Raw genomic sequence first — 19,306 nt, forward strand, 5'->3', positions numbered from 1 at the left:
GGTTTGGATTCAAGCACAATAGGGAGAAGAGACAGTAAATAAGGAAAAAACGAAATAACCATTGAATAGAACCCAACTGCCAAGTCAGACCTCAGTCACTTAACTAAATGGACCTCATGAGTTATTACCCAAGGGTATGTGAATGGGCCGTGAGGGTATAAGTCATAGGAGCCCGGTCAGGAGGGAATGAGCAGAAAAACTCCAAGACAGAAAAATGCAGAGAAGCCATGAGTGATCAAAGACCATCATAGCGATACGAAACTCAGGCTGAAACAAGTTTAAAGGAACTATTTGGTCAGCTGCAGCGTATCCTCTGACTAGATGTCAACAATTAAACAACTTTTGTCATCCTAGCATAAAATCTCAGGCAATTAAGTAAACTGACAACTGTGCTGACCAGTTGTCTCTGAAGACTGTTTTTCTTTGGGGGCATTCCATACAGTCCCAGAATTTTCGACATATTCAGTGAACTGCTAAAAACTTTGATTTAAAAGAGAAAGGGGGCGGGGGCACCTGGGTGACTCAGTCCAGCAAGCGTCTGACTTTGGCTCAGGTCACGATCTCACGGTTTGTGAGTTCAAGCCCCGTGATGAGCTCTGCGCTGACAGCTCAGAGCCTGCTTGGCATTCTCTCTCTCTCTCCCCCTCCCTCTGCCCCTCCCCTACTCGCTCTTTCTCTCTCTCTCTCAAAATAAATTAACTTAAAAAAAATAATAAAAATTTAAAGAAAGTGTTAACGATGACATATTTGAAGCCAAAGTTACGTCAAATAACGCAAACCTCTTCTCCCTAAATTAGCCGCACTCCTGAAAGCTCCCCAGTCTGGGACCTGACTGGGTCCAGGCAGCGCCTGGAGCTTAGCTGCTTACCATCTGCGGCACTGAAGTACTCTGGGTTCACCGAAGCATACAGCACTCCATTCCCCAGCCTGCTGTTATTTCTGTAAGAAGGAAAAAATTCAGGTTAAAAAAACCCGACGTGCACACATCTCATCTTTGCTCTATCAGCTTTATTTATCCCATTTTAAGTATCAGGAGGAAGGGAGCAAGGGGCACCTACTGCCTGCAGACCCTCACCTACACTCCCCCATCTGGCCTGGGGCCAAAGACATCTGCTAACAGGGCTCTGGGCTTCCTCAGTGGTCTTGGATGAAAGCCTCGTAAGAAACATTCGTTTCTTGGGGCGCCCGGGTGGCTCCGTCGATTGGGCGTCCGACTTTGGCTCAGGGTCATGATCTCATGGTTCATGAGCTCAAGCCCCGCCTCTGGTTCTGCGCTGTCCGCACAGAGCCCACTTCAGATCCTCTGTCTGCCCTCCTCTCTCTGCCACTCCCCTACTTTCGCTCTTCCCCAAATTAAGAAAAAAACAAAAAACCAAAAACAACTGTTTCTTTACTTCATTGGAAATTGAAAGGTCTACTGGATAGAAAAGGCTGGGACACTGGGTTTGGAAAATCTCTGCATAAGCAGCGGTATCTGAGGGTGCAACCAGCAAGGGGACAAACCCTACCGGCCCGAGATATATTTTCTGTTGTCACTGACTCGTTAGGAAACGTTCCCTTTTCCTGTGAAGAGCAGTGATTGGAAAATCAGGTTTCCCGACCCATGGGGTATTTCCTCAAAATCCTCAAATCGCGTACCTGAACTCAGGTTCAAATCATCAGAGCACACAGCCACAAAAAGTGTCTGAGCTTTTCCTGGAGGCTCTCACCTTTTTCTGTGGAAGACGTACAACATGATAACCAGTCCCCCCACTATCAGCAGGACGGCAACAGGCAGAGCGATGATCAGGTGGATGAAATTTTCATATGTTACTGCCGAGACAAGGGAAATGATAAAATATCACTGGGTGAACAAGCTGGTCCTCTTTTTTTTTTTTTTTTAAGCTGGAAATATGAAAAAAAAAATCCCCCCAAATTCCTTGACTGCCCTATCGCAAACTAGGAATTCTGAAGATAAATGGTATTGGATAGGACAAGCAAAAACCCCTGAGTTATCTGGGGGGGAGGGGGGGTGGAGATAAAATAAGTGTGTACTGAGGAGTATAGTCATTTTTAAAGTACAGTGCATTCCTGGGGTACCCGGGTGTTGAGCTCAAGTGGTTAAGCATCTGACTTTGGCTCAGGTCATGATCTCATGGTTTGTGAGTTTGAGCTCCACATTGGGCTCTCTGCTGTCAGTACAGAGCCTGCTTCAGATCTTCTGCCCCCTCTCTCTGCCCTTCCCCCACTCATGTGCTATCTTTCTACTAAAAATAAGTAAATATTTTTTTTTAAAAGTACAGTGTATTCTGAAATAACAGTTCAAATGGTGGGCTCGAGTGAAATAATATTTGTATGCAATTCAATGACTGTTAATGTATACATATATATAAATAAATTTGCTAAAATAAAATGAATAGATTTTTACATAAATAGTGCTCAAGTGGTACTGATGCTTGTTTTTATTTAAGAAGAATTTTTTTTAATGTTTATTTATTTTTGAGAGAGAGAGAGAGAGAGAGAGAGACAGAACGCAAGCCGGGGAGGGGCACAGAGAGAAAGACACAGAATCTGAAGCAGGCTCCAGGTTCTGAGCTGTCAGTACACAGCCCGATGTGGGGCTTGAACCCACGAACTATAAGATCATGACCTGAGCCGAAGTCGGATGCTTAACCAACTGAGCCACCCAGGTGCCCCCTTTTTTTCCCCTAAGATAATTTTTTCAAATGTTTATTTATTTTGAGAGAAAGAGACAGAGAAAGTGCATGTGTGTGAGCAGGAGGGGGGTAGAGAGAAAGGGAGAGACAGAATCCCAGGCAGGCTCCTCACTGTTAGTGCAGAGAACCACAACTAACTCGATGGCACCCCTTGCCGAAATTGCTCTGAATTCTCCCCAAATGTTTGGGTCTAATTACAAGCTTGACCGAAACACCTGCTCCTCACTGTCACCAGCCCTCATATGACAGGAGCCAGGCTGGACACTGGGGATGCTGACGCATACTCTGGAAGATTCTCCTGGATGCGGGAGATGAGTGTGTCCACAGGTAGCCCAAGAACCGAAAAAAGTGGGCTGCACACACTGCAGGGATGCAGAGAGGAAGGGAGAGGCGAGAAGGGAGCCAGGGGAAGCCTTCCAAGTGCAGAGGAACGGCTGGAAAGGATACTGGAGACTGGTTCCCAAGGGGCCTGTTCAAGCTGAGCAGTTTGAACCTCATTCTGCAGATGAAAGGCAGCCGGTGTGAGCTCTCAGGCCCCGCAGTGAACCGATCAGATTTGTGTCTGGAGAGATGGCTGTGCGTGAGGCCAGCCTGCAGCGGGCTGGCAGCATGGAGGAGGCACTGCGGGTCCTGGAGGGGCTGGGCCAGGGGGCGGGGACCTTGGTTTGTGCTGCGTTATCTAGCCCAGACCTCACAAAGAGACCACTGGTCTTTTTCTATAGAAGAACACTCCCAGAGGTGACCTGAACTCCCCAAGGGTCACACAGGCAGCTGGTAAGCCATGGTCCTGGGATTGGGAGGGTACAGGCTTCCTGTACCCACAGCTCAGAGCTGCCCCAAAAAGCAAGCACCTGAAGTGGTGGCAACAGGGGTTGGATTTCAGTGGCACACGAGAGGCTGAATCAATATGACAGGGGGCGGGGGGTGGGGGTTGCTGAATGAGAAATGGGTGGCTGGGGAGAAAGAAAAGGTGGGGAATGGCTGTAACGGTCCAGGCTTGGGTGGGGCATGGATTATGGTGCCACTCACTGACCTTGGGAACAGAGGCCAGAGAGATACTCTGAGGGTAGCAGCTGTGATTTTGGTTTTGTGCACGAGGAGTTCGAGTCTGAGGTACGCGAGCAGGGGAGGGGCAGACAGAGAGGGAGACACAGAACCCGAAGCAGGCTCCAGGCTCCGAGCTGTCAGCACAGAGCCTGACACGGGACTTGAACTCACAACAGTGAGACCATGACCTGAGCCAAAGTTGGATGCTTAACTGACTGAGCCACCCAGGAGCCCCAAGCTATTGTACTTTTAAAATTAAAGACATTTTGGGGGCGTCTGGGTGGCTCAGTCGGGTGAGTGTCCGGCTCTTGATTTCAGCTCATGATCCCGAGGTCATGGGATCGAGCCTGGTGTTGGGCTCTGCGCTGAGCATGGAGCCTACTTAAGATTTTCTCTCTCTCTCTCTCTCTCTCTCTCTGCCCCCTCCCCCTGCTCATGCTCTCTCTAAAATAAAAAAAAATTAAAGACATTTTTTATCAGATAGCTCTCAGAAATGGATTCAGTCTCCTGCATTTTCCAATTCTTGAAAATACTCTCAAGTTATCACTGCCTTTGGGAAGCCAGTAGAGTTTTAGTTTTTCTTCCTGAGGACTATTTCTTATATTTGTATCACTGATACTACCGGTCAGGCTGTACCGTGTTCTTTCTGAGTCCCACATTTCAACGGGGACATGGACAAATGGGAACACAGCCAGAGAAGAACAAAATGATTAGACGGGTAGAAAATTGGTCTCTGAGACTGGGGCTACAAGAAAGGGCCAAAAGACCAGAGATTATTTAGTCTGGAGAAGAAAAGTCTGGAGAGTAATTTAATAGTTTTCAAGCACATGAAGGGCTCCTTAAAGGACAGCAGTTGCCAGAAAGCCTTGTAAAGCTTCTGTCTCCTCTGAGGATTAAACAGGAGTAAGAGACACTGCACTGGGACAGGAGAGTCTTGTCTGACATGAGGACAAACCTCCCAGCAGCAAAGCGGGCATGCAGATTTAATTTTCCTGCAGTAGATGTCAACTTCTGCTGGAAAGAGTCCATCAGAGGGACTCCCGGTTTCCAGTGGGAACCTAGCACTCACGGGGTTAAAGATGGGGTAGCCATGGCACAGAGGGCCTCGCCTTCTCTGAAGGTAAGTCAGAGCTGCTATTTCAAAGGTCGCAGCCTGATGCTCGACCGACCCCTAAACTGAGGCTCTTGTTCCTAAGGGATGAGGAGAGGGGAGGGGAGAAGAGGAAGCTAGATGCTACTCTAGACAGAACTATGGGGAGGGTTCTAGCACTGGACTGGGTGGCACAGGCACACTGGTAAGAGCAGGGTAAGTGGACCCCATGGGGAGTTCAGACTACTTTAGTTGATGGAGTAACCTGCCTCAGCTATCTGTTTACCCCTAAAACTTGAACTCAGGCACAGGGCCAGGCTCATAAAAATGCTACCTTGAGGTCTGCAGTTCTATTCACTCCATTCTTCTTCTGATATTTGTACTATTAGGATTTTCAAATACCTGTCTTTGGCTATTAGGCACTAACCAGGTGGACTGCTGGAATGGCTGAAGTCCAGAACTTAAAAACTCGGGGCGCCTGAGTGGCGTCCAACTTTGGCTCAGGTCATGATCTCATGGCTTATAAATTCAAGCCCCGCATGGGGCTCTGTGCTGACAGCTCAGAGCCCAGAACCTATTTTAGATCCTGTGTCTCCCTCTCTCTCTGCCTCTCTTCCACTCGCCCTCTGTCTCTCTCTGTCAAAAATAAATAAAACATTAAAAAATTAAAAAAAAAATAAAAATAAAAACCTCAGACAGCAAATCAGGGCAGCACAGAGGTGGATACTAGGAGGGACCAGGGGGGTGGGGACCATCCACTGGACCCAAAAGTAGCACCAGTAAGCAAGGTGGGTCTGTGCTTCCATGTGGGGCAGTAAGGAGCAGTGTTATGCCAAATTTGACCCCAGTATCTGAACATGAAATAATCTTAAAAAAAAACTGGGTTCCTAATTAGAAAGAGAAACTCAATATGGAAATGATAAGGAATATTTATGTCACCACAGAAAATACTGCATTTTCTTGGCCAACCAACCATAGGGCCCTTGGTGTACCTACACATTTTACAAAACTCAGTTTTAAAATCTGAAATCCTTGTCTAGAACGGCCTTCTAAGAATTCTGTCTTGTCAACGGTTTGAGCATAAAATCACAACATGGCCCAGTATGGATGCCAGCCGGCGAGCACTGGGCACATTCTACATGTGTTTGTGCTTTCAAAGTGCATCTGTAGTTTACTGGCAGGCAGGGAAGGGGACAAGGCCTGTGATGCTACCACAAGGACTCCTCTCCTGGAACAGGCTGGACTGGAGGCCCCCAGATTTCTATCACCCTTTAGGATTCGAAGCCCTGAATCTGAGCCCTAACTAGCAGCCCTAACTGGACAAGGGGCAGAATGGTCAACTCAGCACTTTGTAAAAATGCTTTGGACATTAAACACATTGGAAGCAAAGGCCCCCTCAAAAGGCCTCCCTGGAAAGGGGCTCTGACCCTCTCCCTGCCCCACAAGCGAGGTAGGAACCCTTAACAGCGGCGGCAGCCCAGCTGGAGCTCCCAAACGAGATGCCGGCAGAAGCACGACCCTTCTGAGATGTGCCCAACTCGGCTCCAACATGGAATCAGAAAGTCAGAGGGCCCGACAGCCCAGGCTTCCCCGGTCCCGGCCCAGCCTGCTTTCGGGGTTCCCAGCTACTCCCTCCACAAGCCTTACTTTTGGCGGGGACGTAGAAGAACACGGGATCCGTCCACGACCCATTCCCAGAGAGAGAGGTGGCCTGGATCCGGGCCGTATAGTTCCCCGGGTTGAGCCGGTTAAGCTTGGCGCCTCCATACTTCCGGTACTCCTGTCTGGATACACATTCCCGCTGATCCTGGGGGAAGAAAACATAGGTGCCAACTCCCCACGAGCACGTGAGAAATGGGTGTCTCTTGCTACCCAGTGTCTCATGTCCCATCCAACAGTGATCCCGATGAGCGAAAACAGGAAAGGAACCCAGTGTTGAATGGCCGTCTTCCAGTGACCATACACACACCCAAGTTCTAAACGAACTTTTCTTTCTTTCTTTCTTTGTAATCAAAAAGAGCTGCAGAAAGATTAAGGGTTACTGAGACCAATCTATTCTGTGCCAGAAGATGGCTTTCTGCAAGGGGGATAGTTTCTTAAGGGCGAAAACAAGCCCACCTCCTCGCGTATTCCGAGTGCTCTGGGCAGAGTGAGGGGCAGCAGAAAGACCTAAATCCTCGCTGACTTGTCTCTGTGGGTTATGGGGTTAAGTCCTCGGCTAACCGGGAGGCGACCTGTGCCATCGACTGGAATGGAAGCATAGCCAGGTACGGACCACCGCCCCACGCTTACCTCGATTTGTGATCCATATTTTATTTCATACATTAGAATCAGTCCATTGGGATTCTCAGGTTCCGGCCACTTTAAAAATATGGAGTTTTCAGGCCTTGACTCCCAGGTCACTGGCCCAGGAATGTCGTCTGCTCCTTCTGCGCAACAATTTAAACAAGCGCGAAAGTCAGATTCGGGTACCCCTTGGCGGGGTGGGGTGGAGGCTAACCTAAGAATCCCCTCCCCCCAGGCTGTGCCTGCAGGGCTGAGGGCGGTGGCCACACAGGTTCCTCGGAAGCTGGGTGCTCACACGTCGCACTGGGTTTGGAACCCAAGCAATCTAATGACCTGTGGGGCTCAAGATGCCACAGTCCCTTCCCTCCCCTCAGACTCCCCGTCCCTGCAAAAAAGCCTGCTATCTCTGGAGAAAGGAACCTATGCGATGCTGCAGAACAGAAGCAGCATCAAAAAGGCGCCTTGCAAGCAGAGGAGGCAGCAGCAAGCCTCCAGGCCGCGATGCGGACCCTTCCGAGTCTGCGTCTGCACACGGCAAACGCATCTTTTTTACGCGGGCATGAAGGACGGCCCGCAAGCCGGGCCTGTTGAGGAAGCCGCTGGGAAGCTCGTGCTGGGACCCAACCCTCACAGCCACCATCAACTCCTCCAGCCACCAGGGAAGGCTGGGCGTTTGCTCTCTTGCTAAAGCAGTAAGCCGAGTGGTGAGCAAGAGTCACTGCAAGTTACAGCTGGCGAAGGCTCTGAGAAATGAGCTGGTCTGGGGCTCTCCTGGAAGGGTGGGGAAACTGAGGCCAGGGAGGCGACAGCTGCTTCGAGACGTGCTGCACGTGAGCCCCAGGACTGGGCCCTGGAGGCCCCCCTGCTAGACTCCAGTACTTCTGGGCTCCTTCTACCACCTGCTGACCTGGCAGGAAAGAGAACTGGGCAGTTCACCTCTCCTTTTTTAAGAAACTTATTTATCTATTTTGAGAGAGAAATGCAGAAAGAGAAAATCCCAAGCAGGCTCTGTGCTGTCAGTGCAGAGCCAGACACGGGGCTCAATCCCACGAACTATGAGATTAAGACCTGAGCCGAAATCAAGAGTCAGATGCGTAACTGACTGAGCCATCCAGGCGCCCCCTGTCCTTAAAGATGGATGGCAGTCTGAGTAACAGGCAGCTTCTAACTTCCAAGGGGAACGCAAAGACCAAATAGGAGGACTAAAGGCTACTCCAGCAGTTGACCTTGAGAAGCGACAGTCACTCTGAGTCAAGGCAGTTAACTGATTCCACCAGACCCCAGAACTCAGGAGGGACCACTCAAATTTCCCTGTGCACAGATGGGGAAAAGGGCCGCGGGAATGCACGAGGCACCAAGGGAGAGAAAGAGAGTTGACCCTGAAGGGAGCTCCCTGTTCCTGAGTACTTTGTATAGACAGGCTGGGATGGAGGTGATGTCATTAGGAGCAGACAGACTCCCTTCCCTGAGCTGCTGGTCTACCATGCTGCCTACGTGACCACCGTTCTTTAATGAGCAGGATGGAGACTAAGGGTCATTGCCCAGGGTGTTCGACTCTGTGTCCACAAAACACAGGCTTCTCCACTGGGCTGTGAGTGAGTCAGGAGCGGGGCGAGTCGGATCACACTGTACCTGCAGGCATGGTTCTTGCAAAGACAAAGTTGGAGGCGCTGCAGCCCAGCTTCTCAGCCTCGTGGTTACAGCTGTGGATGTCAATGCGGTACAAAGTGAAAGGCCGGAGGTTAGAGATCACAGTTCTCTCCTTGTTATCCACTCTGCTCTCAAAGAAAGGGTATTCTGTCTCGAGCTCTTCGGGGTCTGTGATGTTATAGGTGTCTGCCACCGTGATGTTCCTGCTTCGGCTGGACATGGTGGTGTTGGTGACTTGTGTGACATCTCTCCGCTTCCTTTCAGGTCTGTCAGGAAGAGAGAAACTTGGCTGGTAAGTGCTTCTGCTTCTTTGGTCCTTTCTATGACTTGGGTTAGAGTACCGGAAAGAAAAGAAAAATCTTCACTTTGGATAAAAGGAGCTATTCAGCCCCTTTGGATGAGAACCAACAAGTAATACGGGGATTTCCTCCGTTATTTATTTTGCTTTCTCTACTCTGCAAACCTCAGAATCGGCACACAAACTGCCCCTCTGGCTCCCAGAGTAGTGACTCAACTGTACCTAGAGGCAAACAAAGGTCTCAGCCACTCCTGGCTCTGCAGTATCCTGGCTGTTTCATCACAATGTCCATGCTCCCTGGTCCACAGACCTTATGGTTAAACATTAACGGTGACCGACTTGCTGGCCACACTAAGGTTTATTAGGGGGTGAGGTGGGAGGGGGCAGAGGGGGTTCAAAGGCCTGTGGTGGTGGCTTCGCCGGCCCCCTTTGACTGTGGAAATAAAGATACCAGGCAGCGAGCCCTTGCTTGGACCCCCTGACCCTTCCCTCTGGGGCTCCCGCTGAACCCCCTCTTCCTCTGAGACCCCATTGTCTCTATTTCTCACACTCCTGGAGGTCTTTCCAGCCTGGTTTTGCCTCCCACTCAGCAGTGACCTCCTATGGCCTCTCCAAGGCTCTGCTTTAACAGGGGCAGAGTCACTGCCGTGGACTTGACTAGGGCTTAGAACAACAGCTACACAAAGCAACAGGACAGCAAAAGACAAATCAAAAGAAAAGAATGTCTACACCCCAAAGGGCAGACGAACGATCCAAGCAGCTGGCGTTGCAGGGTGGGGGTGGAATGAAAAAAATGGTTTTGGGCTCTCCCAAGAAACCTTAGTGTTTATTTTTGAGAAAGAGAGAGAGAGAGAGAGAAAGAGAGAGAGGGAGGGAGGGAGGGAGGGTCAGGCAGAGAGAGAGGGGGACACAGAATCTGAGGCAGGCTCCAGGCTCTGAGCTGTCAGCCAGAGCAAAACACGGGGCTCACGAGCCACAAGATTATGCCCTGAGCTGAAGTGGGACGCTTAGCTGACTGAGCCACCCAGTCACCCCTCCCCCAAAAAGCCTTAAAAAGAAGCTCCTAGCATTTACAGGAACCAACAGCAACAGAACATGAGAGTAAACACCCAGACAAGAAACAGCCACCCTCAGGTCAGCCACCGGAAACGGTGGGGAAGAGGGTGCTGTCCGTTCCATATGGAGGCTGTCAGCAGGCATCACTTATCCTGTGCACGGGTAAAGGGCGGGGAGCAAACAGAACAAATCTCATCTGGAAGAGTCCAAGGCAAGGAGAAAGAACAGAAGACAGGAATGCTCACCAGTTCTCATGTAGGGGAGAAAGCGGAAGGCCCACAGGGAGACAGGGCACCTGGGAAGCCATTCATGCTCTTACTGCCACTCAGCAGGCTTCCTGTGGGTCCTTATTCGCCATGAAGTGAAAAACTTGGAAAGGAAAAGCAGGGCGCTTGGGGAAAGGGCCTCTGGCTCCCCAGTCCGCCCGGCCCAAACGCCATCACCACTCTTGTGCAGTGACCCACTAGGCCCCACCCAAACACGAACTGTTCAACCCAGATAGACTCCTTCCGCCAGGCAGAGAACCGCGGGGTCCGGCCGTGTATTCATGGCCCCACTGCATTTACTTTCATAATACTGGGGAAGGAAAGATTAGGAAACGAGGCGGATAATCTCCTGTCCTCACAACCTGCACACCAGCCAACCTTCCTGGAACAGAAGGACACAAGAAACTACGTTAATTACTAGGGAGACCTTTTTTGAACCTACCAGAACTAACGTCCTACATTCTCTTCAAAACCAATGCAACACATAAAACCAACACAACACCCAATTACATCTGTAAGAAAGAAGTTGCCTGGGCTTAATCCACTGCAAATAATCCTGTGCCCAAACCCCTCCTGCAGCCCATCCCCATTTACCTGGGATTACACCATCAAGTTCAGTCAAGCTGATTTCTAAACACCACACTTTTGGAGACTGCAGAGCTCTTATTAATGGCACCAAGTTAGGGACTGGGGGAAGGGAGGCCACATGGGACATTATCAGGAAGACAAGGTATGGCACAAGCAGAATGGCATGCCCATGATTCTTTGTAAACAGCCACATTTCCAAATGGTATGAACGACAGCCTCACCGTCCGCTTTCCAAACCACTCCCACTCCATCACGTAACCTACTCCCTCGGAAAATCTTTCACTCTTCAACACCTGCCAACATTTGCTACTGAAACCCAACTATGTGATTTAAAAAATGAAGGCAGGGGAGCCTGGGTGGCTCAGTTGGTTAAGCATCTGACTCTTGATCTCAGCTCAGGTTGTGATCTCATGGTTCGTGGGTTCAAGCCTGGAGTCAGGCTCTGCGGTGATGGCACAGAGCCTGCTTGGGATTCTGTCTCTCCTTCTCCCTATCCCTCCCCTGATCATGTTCCCTCTCTCTCTCAAAATAAATAAATAAACTTAAAAAAAAAATGAAGGCAGTGGTCAATAACAGGCATTCACCACCGAATACTGACTCCAGAAAGCACTTTACAAACTCTATTGTCCATTCTACTTCAAACCATATGGGACACACTGGACAATATGTACCATATTAAATCTAACTTGACTGGTTTTAGCGCCCACCCCCCCCCCCACCCAAAAGATTGTTCTTAGAATGAATTAAAAGAAATAAAAATCATCTTTGGATAATTTAGTTCTAAAACAGAAAACCTTCCTTGATGATTCAGTCATTCTGCCACAAAGACTATTCCTTCTACCCGAATTCTATTGCAAATTGTGTGGACATCAGATTTATGCCCTCGGTAGGAGGCATTAAAAAAAAATGAAGTTCTTATAAATTGGGGCTGCTCACCAAAAGCAAATATGGTATCTATATTCCTCCTATGAGAAGACAGACTAGCAGGTCAGACTTGTCCTAGGAGAGAGAATGTCAGGGAGCAGGCATTCATCAGGGGGAATCTGGCATGGGAGAAACTTAGTTTTGAATTCAACAACACAAGCACGATGCATTAATCGTATCTGTGTCAACCACAACTCTGCTTTCACATTGCCTGATCTTGTGTTTCACATCTAATGAGGGGAAAAAAAAAAAAAAAGTACTGCCTTGAAACTACAAACTGGAAGCTCGGGGCCCTTTAGCAAAACTTTCCCAAAGCCTGGACTCACAACCTGAGCTTCTGGCAAGTCAGTGGGACAGCAACGTAGCCGATAGCTTTTGCTGGAGAACAAACAGAGAACTCCTGCCCAGCCTGTTTGGGACACTCTCAATTCACCCTCTTCTGTGTCCACAGGAAGGGACACTAGCTGAGCCTCTGCTGGCATGGGGGAGATGGCCCATGTTGAGAGGCAATGTCACCAAGGGCAGGAACCCCGGTGTGTGGCAAGAGGGGGCCAGCTCCCAAATAGACTGTTAATGAATTAGGCTGCTGGAGAAGTCGCTAAGCCTGAATTCGAGTTTCTCATCTTTGAGCTCCTCAAACGTTCTTATTCTTGGAACTACGCGTGACATACAGACAACGTGGATTAGCACTTGAACCGCAGCCCTATAATGTACCAGGCAAATCGGAGCATCTGCAGCGGGGCGGGTCAAGAGGACCCACCGTGGGCTCTCACAGCTCCCTAGAGAGCACAGGAGGGGCAGAAAGCCACTAAGCGACGAAGGGCTTCATTGTGAAAAGGAAAGGATGCCTGCACTCTAAGAGGTCTTTATTTCATATTTTCATGATTTTTCAAAGTAAGATGGCTATCTTTGACGATTACACAAACATTAGGAAGGTCACTTGACAGAGAAAATCACTTTAAAAGCAACTTTATTGACACAACCTAAGTAAGCCTTTAAGGGCAAGGTAATTACAGAATAAACAGAAGCCACAGGCTTCTGGTGCCTCTCAGGGTCGGTGGCAGGAAGAACAGTGATCTGAGAACATGCTTGGCAGGGGGCTGGAGGCTGGGGCACTATGGGGACCGAGGAACCTGCAGCTCACAGGAGCAGCACTGGTCTGAATCCAGTTTCACTGTCCACATTTCAGGCAGGAGGCAAACTCCACTTTATAATCTTCTTAGAAATTTCTTTTAATGTTTATTTATTTTTGAGAAAGAGAGGAGAGAGTGAGGAGAGACAGAGACAGAAAGAGACAGAGAGAGAGAGACAGAGAGGGACAGAATGAGTGGGGGAGGGGCAGAGAGTGAGGGAGAGGGTCCAAAGCAGGTTCTACACTGTCAGCACAGAGCCCGACATGGGGCTTGAACTCACAAACCGTGGGATCATGGCCTGAGCCGAAGTTGAACGCTCAACCGATTAAGCCACCCAGGTACCCCCACACTATAAACTTTCAGGAGAAAGAGGGAGACGGGGACCACTACTCTGTTTCTGTCTCTTTCACAGACATCACAGGGCTACCCTGCTGGACTCCCCTCCACTTTTTTTATACTATTTTTTAGTGTGGTAAAATAAAATTGTTAAAAAAAACCCCAAATTTTTCATTTTTTAATGTTTATTTATTTTTGAAAGAGAGAGAGACACAGCCAGTGGGGGGAGCAGGGAGGGGAGGCAGAGGATCCCTAGCAGGCTCCACGTTGATAGCAGAGAGCCCGATGCAGGGGCTCGAACTCATGAACGACCTGAGCTGAAGTCAGATGCTTAACCGACTAAGCCACCCAGGCGCCCTCGTGAAGTTGGACCCCTTTCAAAGCTCACTCTGGTTTTCTGCCTCTTGAGTCACTCCTCCTTAGCCAGGCTCGAGAGGCAGCAGGGAGAAGTGGGATGGGCCAGAGGGGCTCTCCCCTACGCCTTGCAGAGTGCCCTTCCCTGTCCCCACAGCCAAGGGAGCCCATCTGCCCTCTGCGGGAGGCTGTGTGGCTGAGGCAGCGGCATCATCACGCGAACGGCCCCCGACAGCATGAGCCCTCGGCCCCCTCCCCTTCCCTCCAGGGTGACCCGGCTTCCCCAGGCCCTCCACTCAACCAAATGGACACCTTGCTTTGTTGTTTCCCCCTTGACGGCTCTGGGGTTCTGCAAACCACCCCGCTGGAGAGAAAGCAACAGAACCCGCCTGGGGAGCGCCAGCCTGGGGACGTTTTCAAAGGACGCTGGTACCTGGGCACAAAGATGGAGTTGTGCAGGAAGTTCTCGAAGACTTTGCGGTACTCAGCCTCCTCCTTCTCCGCCTGCTTCTCGGCCTCGGTTTTGGGGCAGGCACAGCAAGGCCCCTTCTCTCCACCGCACACTTCGGTCTTGGGGTTTTCGGTCACCTCCTCGACGTCAATGGTGCCATCGGCATACTTCCTGATGGGGATTTTGTCTGCTCGGGAGAGAGAAGGCCAACAGGAGCGGAAATGAAAGCCAAGTCACAGACGCTGGTGGCTGTCAGCACCTTTAATGGAGAACGGAGCCGGCTTCACGGGGCCGCTCAGACGACGGGGGCTGGGCTGCGGGTCCCCCCACCCTCCGCCCTCACCTTTGGAGCAGTAGTTGTGGCGGTAAAGGTAGCTGTCCTGGGGCTGCCGCTGCCACCTCACGATGTAGTAACTCAGGTTGCCGTTGGGCAGGGACGGTGGGTTCCACTTCACGATGAGCTGAGAAGAGGAGTTTGATGCCGAAAGAACATCCAGGGGAATGGAAGGAACTGGAAAGAGGGAGAAAGGCCGTCAGGTACTCGCCGCAAACCAACCAGAAGCCGTGGGGGTGGCCCAGAGAAGGAGAGGGCGCGGACGCGTGACATGAAAACGGAACCCTGTTTTGAAATCGTATGAATTTAAACGCCATCGCTTCTCTGTACGGTCTCTCTCCTCAGGTCACCTCTGTGGAAACAAACAGGGCCGAGCTGCAAATGGAGACAGGGTTGTGGGGGCCACACCAGGGTTACAGTGGGTGACTTCGAATCTAATTGGAGCACCGGGTCTTTCTCATGGGTTACAACTGCCATTCTCCAAAGTGTTGGACTCTGGCAGTTTTGGTAAGAGGTGAAATGGACTGACTCACGTTTCATCTGAGAGTTTGGAGCTCTGATACACATGGCAAGATGCCAAAATGAGAGAGGAAGTAGGAAAGGGCTGGAGTGTGTGTGAGACGCGTGGAGATAGAGGGCCCGCACGTCTCTCAATTCTATAACTGCATTCAGTGGAATGACTGAGGCAGGAGTAGGAGAAGCAGTCTGCAAACTCAAATACACACAGAGCCCTGACTGCAAACATTGGACTGTTATCAGCCAAAGAACATCGATTTATAGGCAAAGCATAATAATCTGGTAAAGCTTTATTTACTATTGTCTCCCAAACCCAAACCCAAACCCAAACCCAAACTCAGAGGTGTCTTGTGTATGAAGGGCAAACACATCCCAGGACCACTGAAATCTTACTTTCCTTGGGTTCACAGGAAAACACTGATTTTCATGGGTTTTCCCAAGTGCAAGAGAACTCTCCACTGTATGTCACTTAAACAACATGGACATCCAAGCCGCTTTAAAATTTCAAAGGGGCAAAGACCTTATGGCTACTTCAAAGCCCGTAACATGACACACAAGGTTCTGAACACCTGTCTGGAATGATGCTTTGGGGAAAAGTTGTGACTAGTGCCAGCCTTTTCAGGAGAAACATAACCACTGAATGCTCAGCCATTTTCAGGTTTCCAAAATCAAGTATTTCAAGAAAAAAACAGCTTACCCCAGATGTTTCAATGATAAGTGTCACAAAAAAGCAGAGGCAGAGGACCAGGTTTCCCCTCTGTCCCTACCATTTGTAAGGACAGGGGCCAAAATGTAGGGAAGTGGCTCAATTTGTATGGAGCTTAGTTTTCCATCTATGGGGAAAGGGAATAGGTTTCTTAAGTATTTGTCATAACAAGGAAAGATTCTTATTTTTCCCGAGCTGTCCACGATAAATGACTTCCAAACCTTAAGAAGAATAACTTGTTTTGTTGCCTTTGAATCTCTGCCACACCGCCCCACACCCAGGATCAGAACCTGTGCCAGATTTATTTCTCTAAACACTTCAGGGTCTGTGACATGATTGCGACCCCTTACGGGATCCTAGAGATGGAGCAGGGCAAGGGAGGAGAAAGCAGGCAATGCATGAGCCAAAGGTCTTCCCCATCAATGCTTTCCCTCACCCTCTCTGCCATTTCAGCATATTTTGTGCTACCTTATGGGTGTTTTAAAAAACAGCTCCCATCCAAGAATATGTATCATTGTCTTTAGAAATGATGTGCATTTTCCTACTTCAAAGCCGGTTTTTATATGCTTGGCTAACATGCACAAACGTTTCCTTTCATTACTTCCAGATCCTGGAGTTGAGAAATGAGGTGGTTAAGGAAATGAAGACAAAGAAAGGAGGAACATTTTCACCAGTGAATACTTGGAATGTTCACAACATACTCTGTCTGACGTTTTCCAAATTTTGTCTACCTCCTTGGAACCCTTGTCCCTACGGAATGAAGACAAAAAACCAACGAGCCACGTGAAAGTCCCGGAACACCAAATCATCATGGAGGTTCAACTATGAAAATAAACAAGAGGGGGTGCCTGGGTGATTCAGTCAGTTGAGCATCTGAGTCCTGACTTCAGCATGGGTCACGATCTTGTGGTTTATGGGATCGAGCCCTGCATTGGGCTCTGCACTGACAGCGTGGAGCCTGCTTGGGATTCTCTCTCTCTCTGTCTCTCTGCTCTTCCCCTGCTCGCTCTCTCTCTCTCAAAATAAAGTTTAAAAAAAAAAAAAGGGAAAATAAACAAGAAGGGTAAGCTATAGGGGGTTGGATCCTGGCTGGGTCGTCCAAAAAAACGAAGCCAGCACCCTGGAGGACCTGGGCTCACCGGCACAGGGCAGGTGAGTGATGGAAAGCACTACTGAATCCGAAAAATGGACCAGAGGACCCTAGGGTTTTGGGACCGGGAAAAGAAAGGATACAGCATTATCTATTGATAAGAAAGGCACATAAAAGACAGACTGGTCCAAGGTAGAGAAAAACTATAGGCACGTTCGTTGCTGGTCTGCTGACCAGTTCCTGTGATAAACAAGCACAGTGAGCTCGTGAAAAATGTGGGATGGATGGTGCATGGATACCTGAAGCATTGGTGCGAATGTACAAGATTTCACTCTTGGCCCCGCGGATGTGGTCATTCTCCACCATGGTGAGGGTCACTGCCTTGACGTAAACAGCATACTGCGTCCAAGGCTTTAGTCCGTGCAGTAAAATGCCAGGCTCGACGTCCTTGTTGGGAGGGAGGTCCACGTCTACCATGTTCCAGCTGTTGGAGCCACAGGCATCCTGGCCATCATACTCCGTGACGTTTTTAAAAGGTCTGAAAGACAACGGGTGAAGCTCAGAGAAAGGTTTCGGTCCCTGCCATCGAGGCGCTCAGAAGCCTTGCCCAGGGGCCGAGTATGTCACCCTTTCTGTAACAGGAATTCTAAATAAAATAATCAATCAATCAATCGGATTTTTATAGAAGGAGAAAATGAAGCAACTGGTCCCAGGTTTCACCGTGGTTACAAACGCCCTATAGAACTGCAGCCTCTGCCTCAGGAAGGGTAAGTTCTAATTGTTACTGGGATTGCAGACACTGCTCCTTAAGAATATATGCAAATGTTGGGGCGCCTGGGGGGCTCACTCAGTTAAGTGTCCAACTTCGGCTCAGGCCAGGATCTCACGGTTTGTTGGTTCAAGCCCCGTGTCGGACTCTGCCGACAGCTCAGAGCCTGGAGCCTGCTTTGGATTCTGTGTCTCCCTCTCTCTTTCTGCCCTTCCCCCACTCATGCTCTGTCTCTCAAAAATAAATAAACATTGAAAAAAAAAAAAAAAGAATACAGGGGCACCTGGGTGGTTCAGTTGGTTAAGCATCCAACTTCGGCTCAGGTCATAATCTGACGTCCATGAGTTCGAGCCCCGAATCAGGCTCTGTGCTGATAGCTCAGAGCCTGGAGCTTGTTTCAGATTCGGTGCCTCCCTCTTTCCTTACCCCTCCCCTGCTCACACCCTTCTCTCTCTGTCTCTCAAAAATAAAAATGTTAGGGGCACCTGGGTGGTTCAGTCGGTTAAGCGTCCGACTTCGGCTCAGGTCATGATCTCACAGTTCATGAATTCAAGCCCCGCGTCCGGCTCTGTGCTGACAGCTCAGAGCCTGGAGCCTGCTTCAGCTTCTGTGCCTCCCTCTCTCTCTGCCCCTGCCCTGCTCATGCTCTGTCTTTCTCTGTCTCAAAAATAAATAAACATTAAAAAAAATTAAAAAAAAAATAAAAATGTTAAAAAATTAAAAAAAAGAATATATGCAAATGCTATTTTTATCTCTTCCAATTGTGGCACTTTTCACCATTAAAAAAAAAACAAGTGTAATCATTTTTTTTTTTTCAACGTTTATTTATTTTTGGGACAGAGAGAGACAGAGCATGAACGGGGGAGGGGCAGAGACAGAGGGAGACACAGAATCGGAAACAGGCTCCAGGCTCTGAGCCATCAGCCCAGAGCCTGACGCGGGGCTCGAACTCACAGAGCGCGAGATCGTGACCTGGCTGAAGTCGGACGCTTAACCGACTGCGCCACCCAGGCGCCCCCAAGTGTAATCATTTAATGCAAACATCAGCTACTGATGAAAAATAACTTTTGGAGAAAAAGGACTTTTGCTACAGAAAAACCGCATCTAAAATAGAGCTTCGGAAATCAAATTTGTTCACAAACAGTTGGGACGGCTTAAGTACCTTACTCACATACCCCTCCGTGTGGTCACAATGGAAGGCCATGAATGACTCCCACGTGTAAATATGCTGAATGCGTAATAATCCCGAGACCTGCTTTCTCTACTGCTATGACCCTCCCCAGGACTCTGGCTCCGGCAGGGGAAAGGGGGCCAGATACTGCCATTGGTGGTTTTGGTTCCAGCCCTGGGGAAGCCAATCACTGGGGAAAGAGACCTACGGCATCACAGTGGGAGCCAGGTAAGGAGGGTGACTAAGCAGGCTGGGGAAGCACGTGGACAAGAGGCAAAGGAAGGAAGAGGGAGACCCAACAAGAGCTTCCGTCTGGAGGAGGACGTCGTGGCTGCTGCGGCAGGTGTCACCTGAAGGCACAAAGCCCCCACAGATGCTGGGAGAAATCATGAGAGGTTCAAAACATGGAGGTCAGTTTCTCTCCCTTTTCCATCCCTAGTTCGGAGGGCTCATGACCTAGAGCAGAGGACGGTGCCTTGGGAAGGGCCTGTGGGTAGAGGGACAGGAATAAGAGGACAGATCGGTCTGGGGGTCCCCTCCAGGGA

General features: G+C 49.6%; 1 protein-coding gene across 1 annotated transcript in view; it reads right to left on the reverse strand.

Annotated features, from left to right (window-relative positions):
- Window positions 1-19,306, reverse strand: part of IGF1R (insulin like growth factor 1 receptor) — a 309,821-nt gene that overhangs the window by 36,208 nt on the left and 254,307 nt on the right. The window contains exons 8-15 of the mRNA XM_043554778.1: window positions 17,121-17,359; window positions 14,519-14,686; window positions 14,158-14,362; window positions 8,752-9,035; window positions 7,126-7,262; window positions 6,481-6,640; window positions 1,710-1,812; window positions 869-939 (exon numbers count right to left, since the gene is read on the reverse strand). Coding sequence (XP_043410713.1) covers window positions 869-939; window positions 1,710-1,812; window positions 6,481-6,640; window positions 7,126-7,262; window positions 8,752-9,035; window positions 14,158-14,362; window positions 14,519-14,686; window positions 17,121-17,359 — 1,367 coding nt within the window. The remainder of the gene's footprint in view (window positions 1-868; window positions 940-1,709; window positions 1,813-6,480; window positions 6,641-7,125; window positions 7,263-8,751; window positions 9,036-14,157; window positions 14,363-14,518; window positions 14,687-17,120; window positions 17,360-19,306) is intronic.

The sequence above is a fragment of the Prionailurus bengalensis genome, chromosome B3 (genome assembly GCF_016509475.1).
Source record: "Prionailurus bengalensis isolate Pbe53 chromosome B3, Fcat_Pben_1.1_paternal_pri, whole genome shotgun sequence".
Classification (NCBI taxonomy): Eukaryota; Metazoa; Chordata; class Mammalia; order Carnivora; family Felidae; genus Prionailurus; species Prionailurus bengalensis.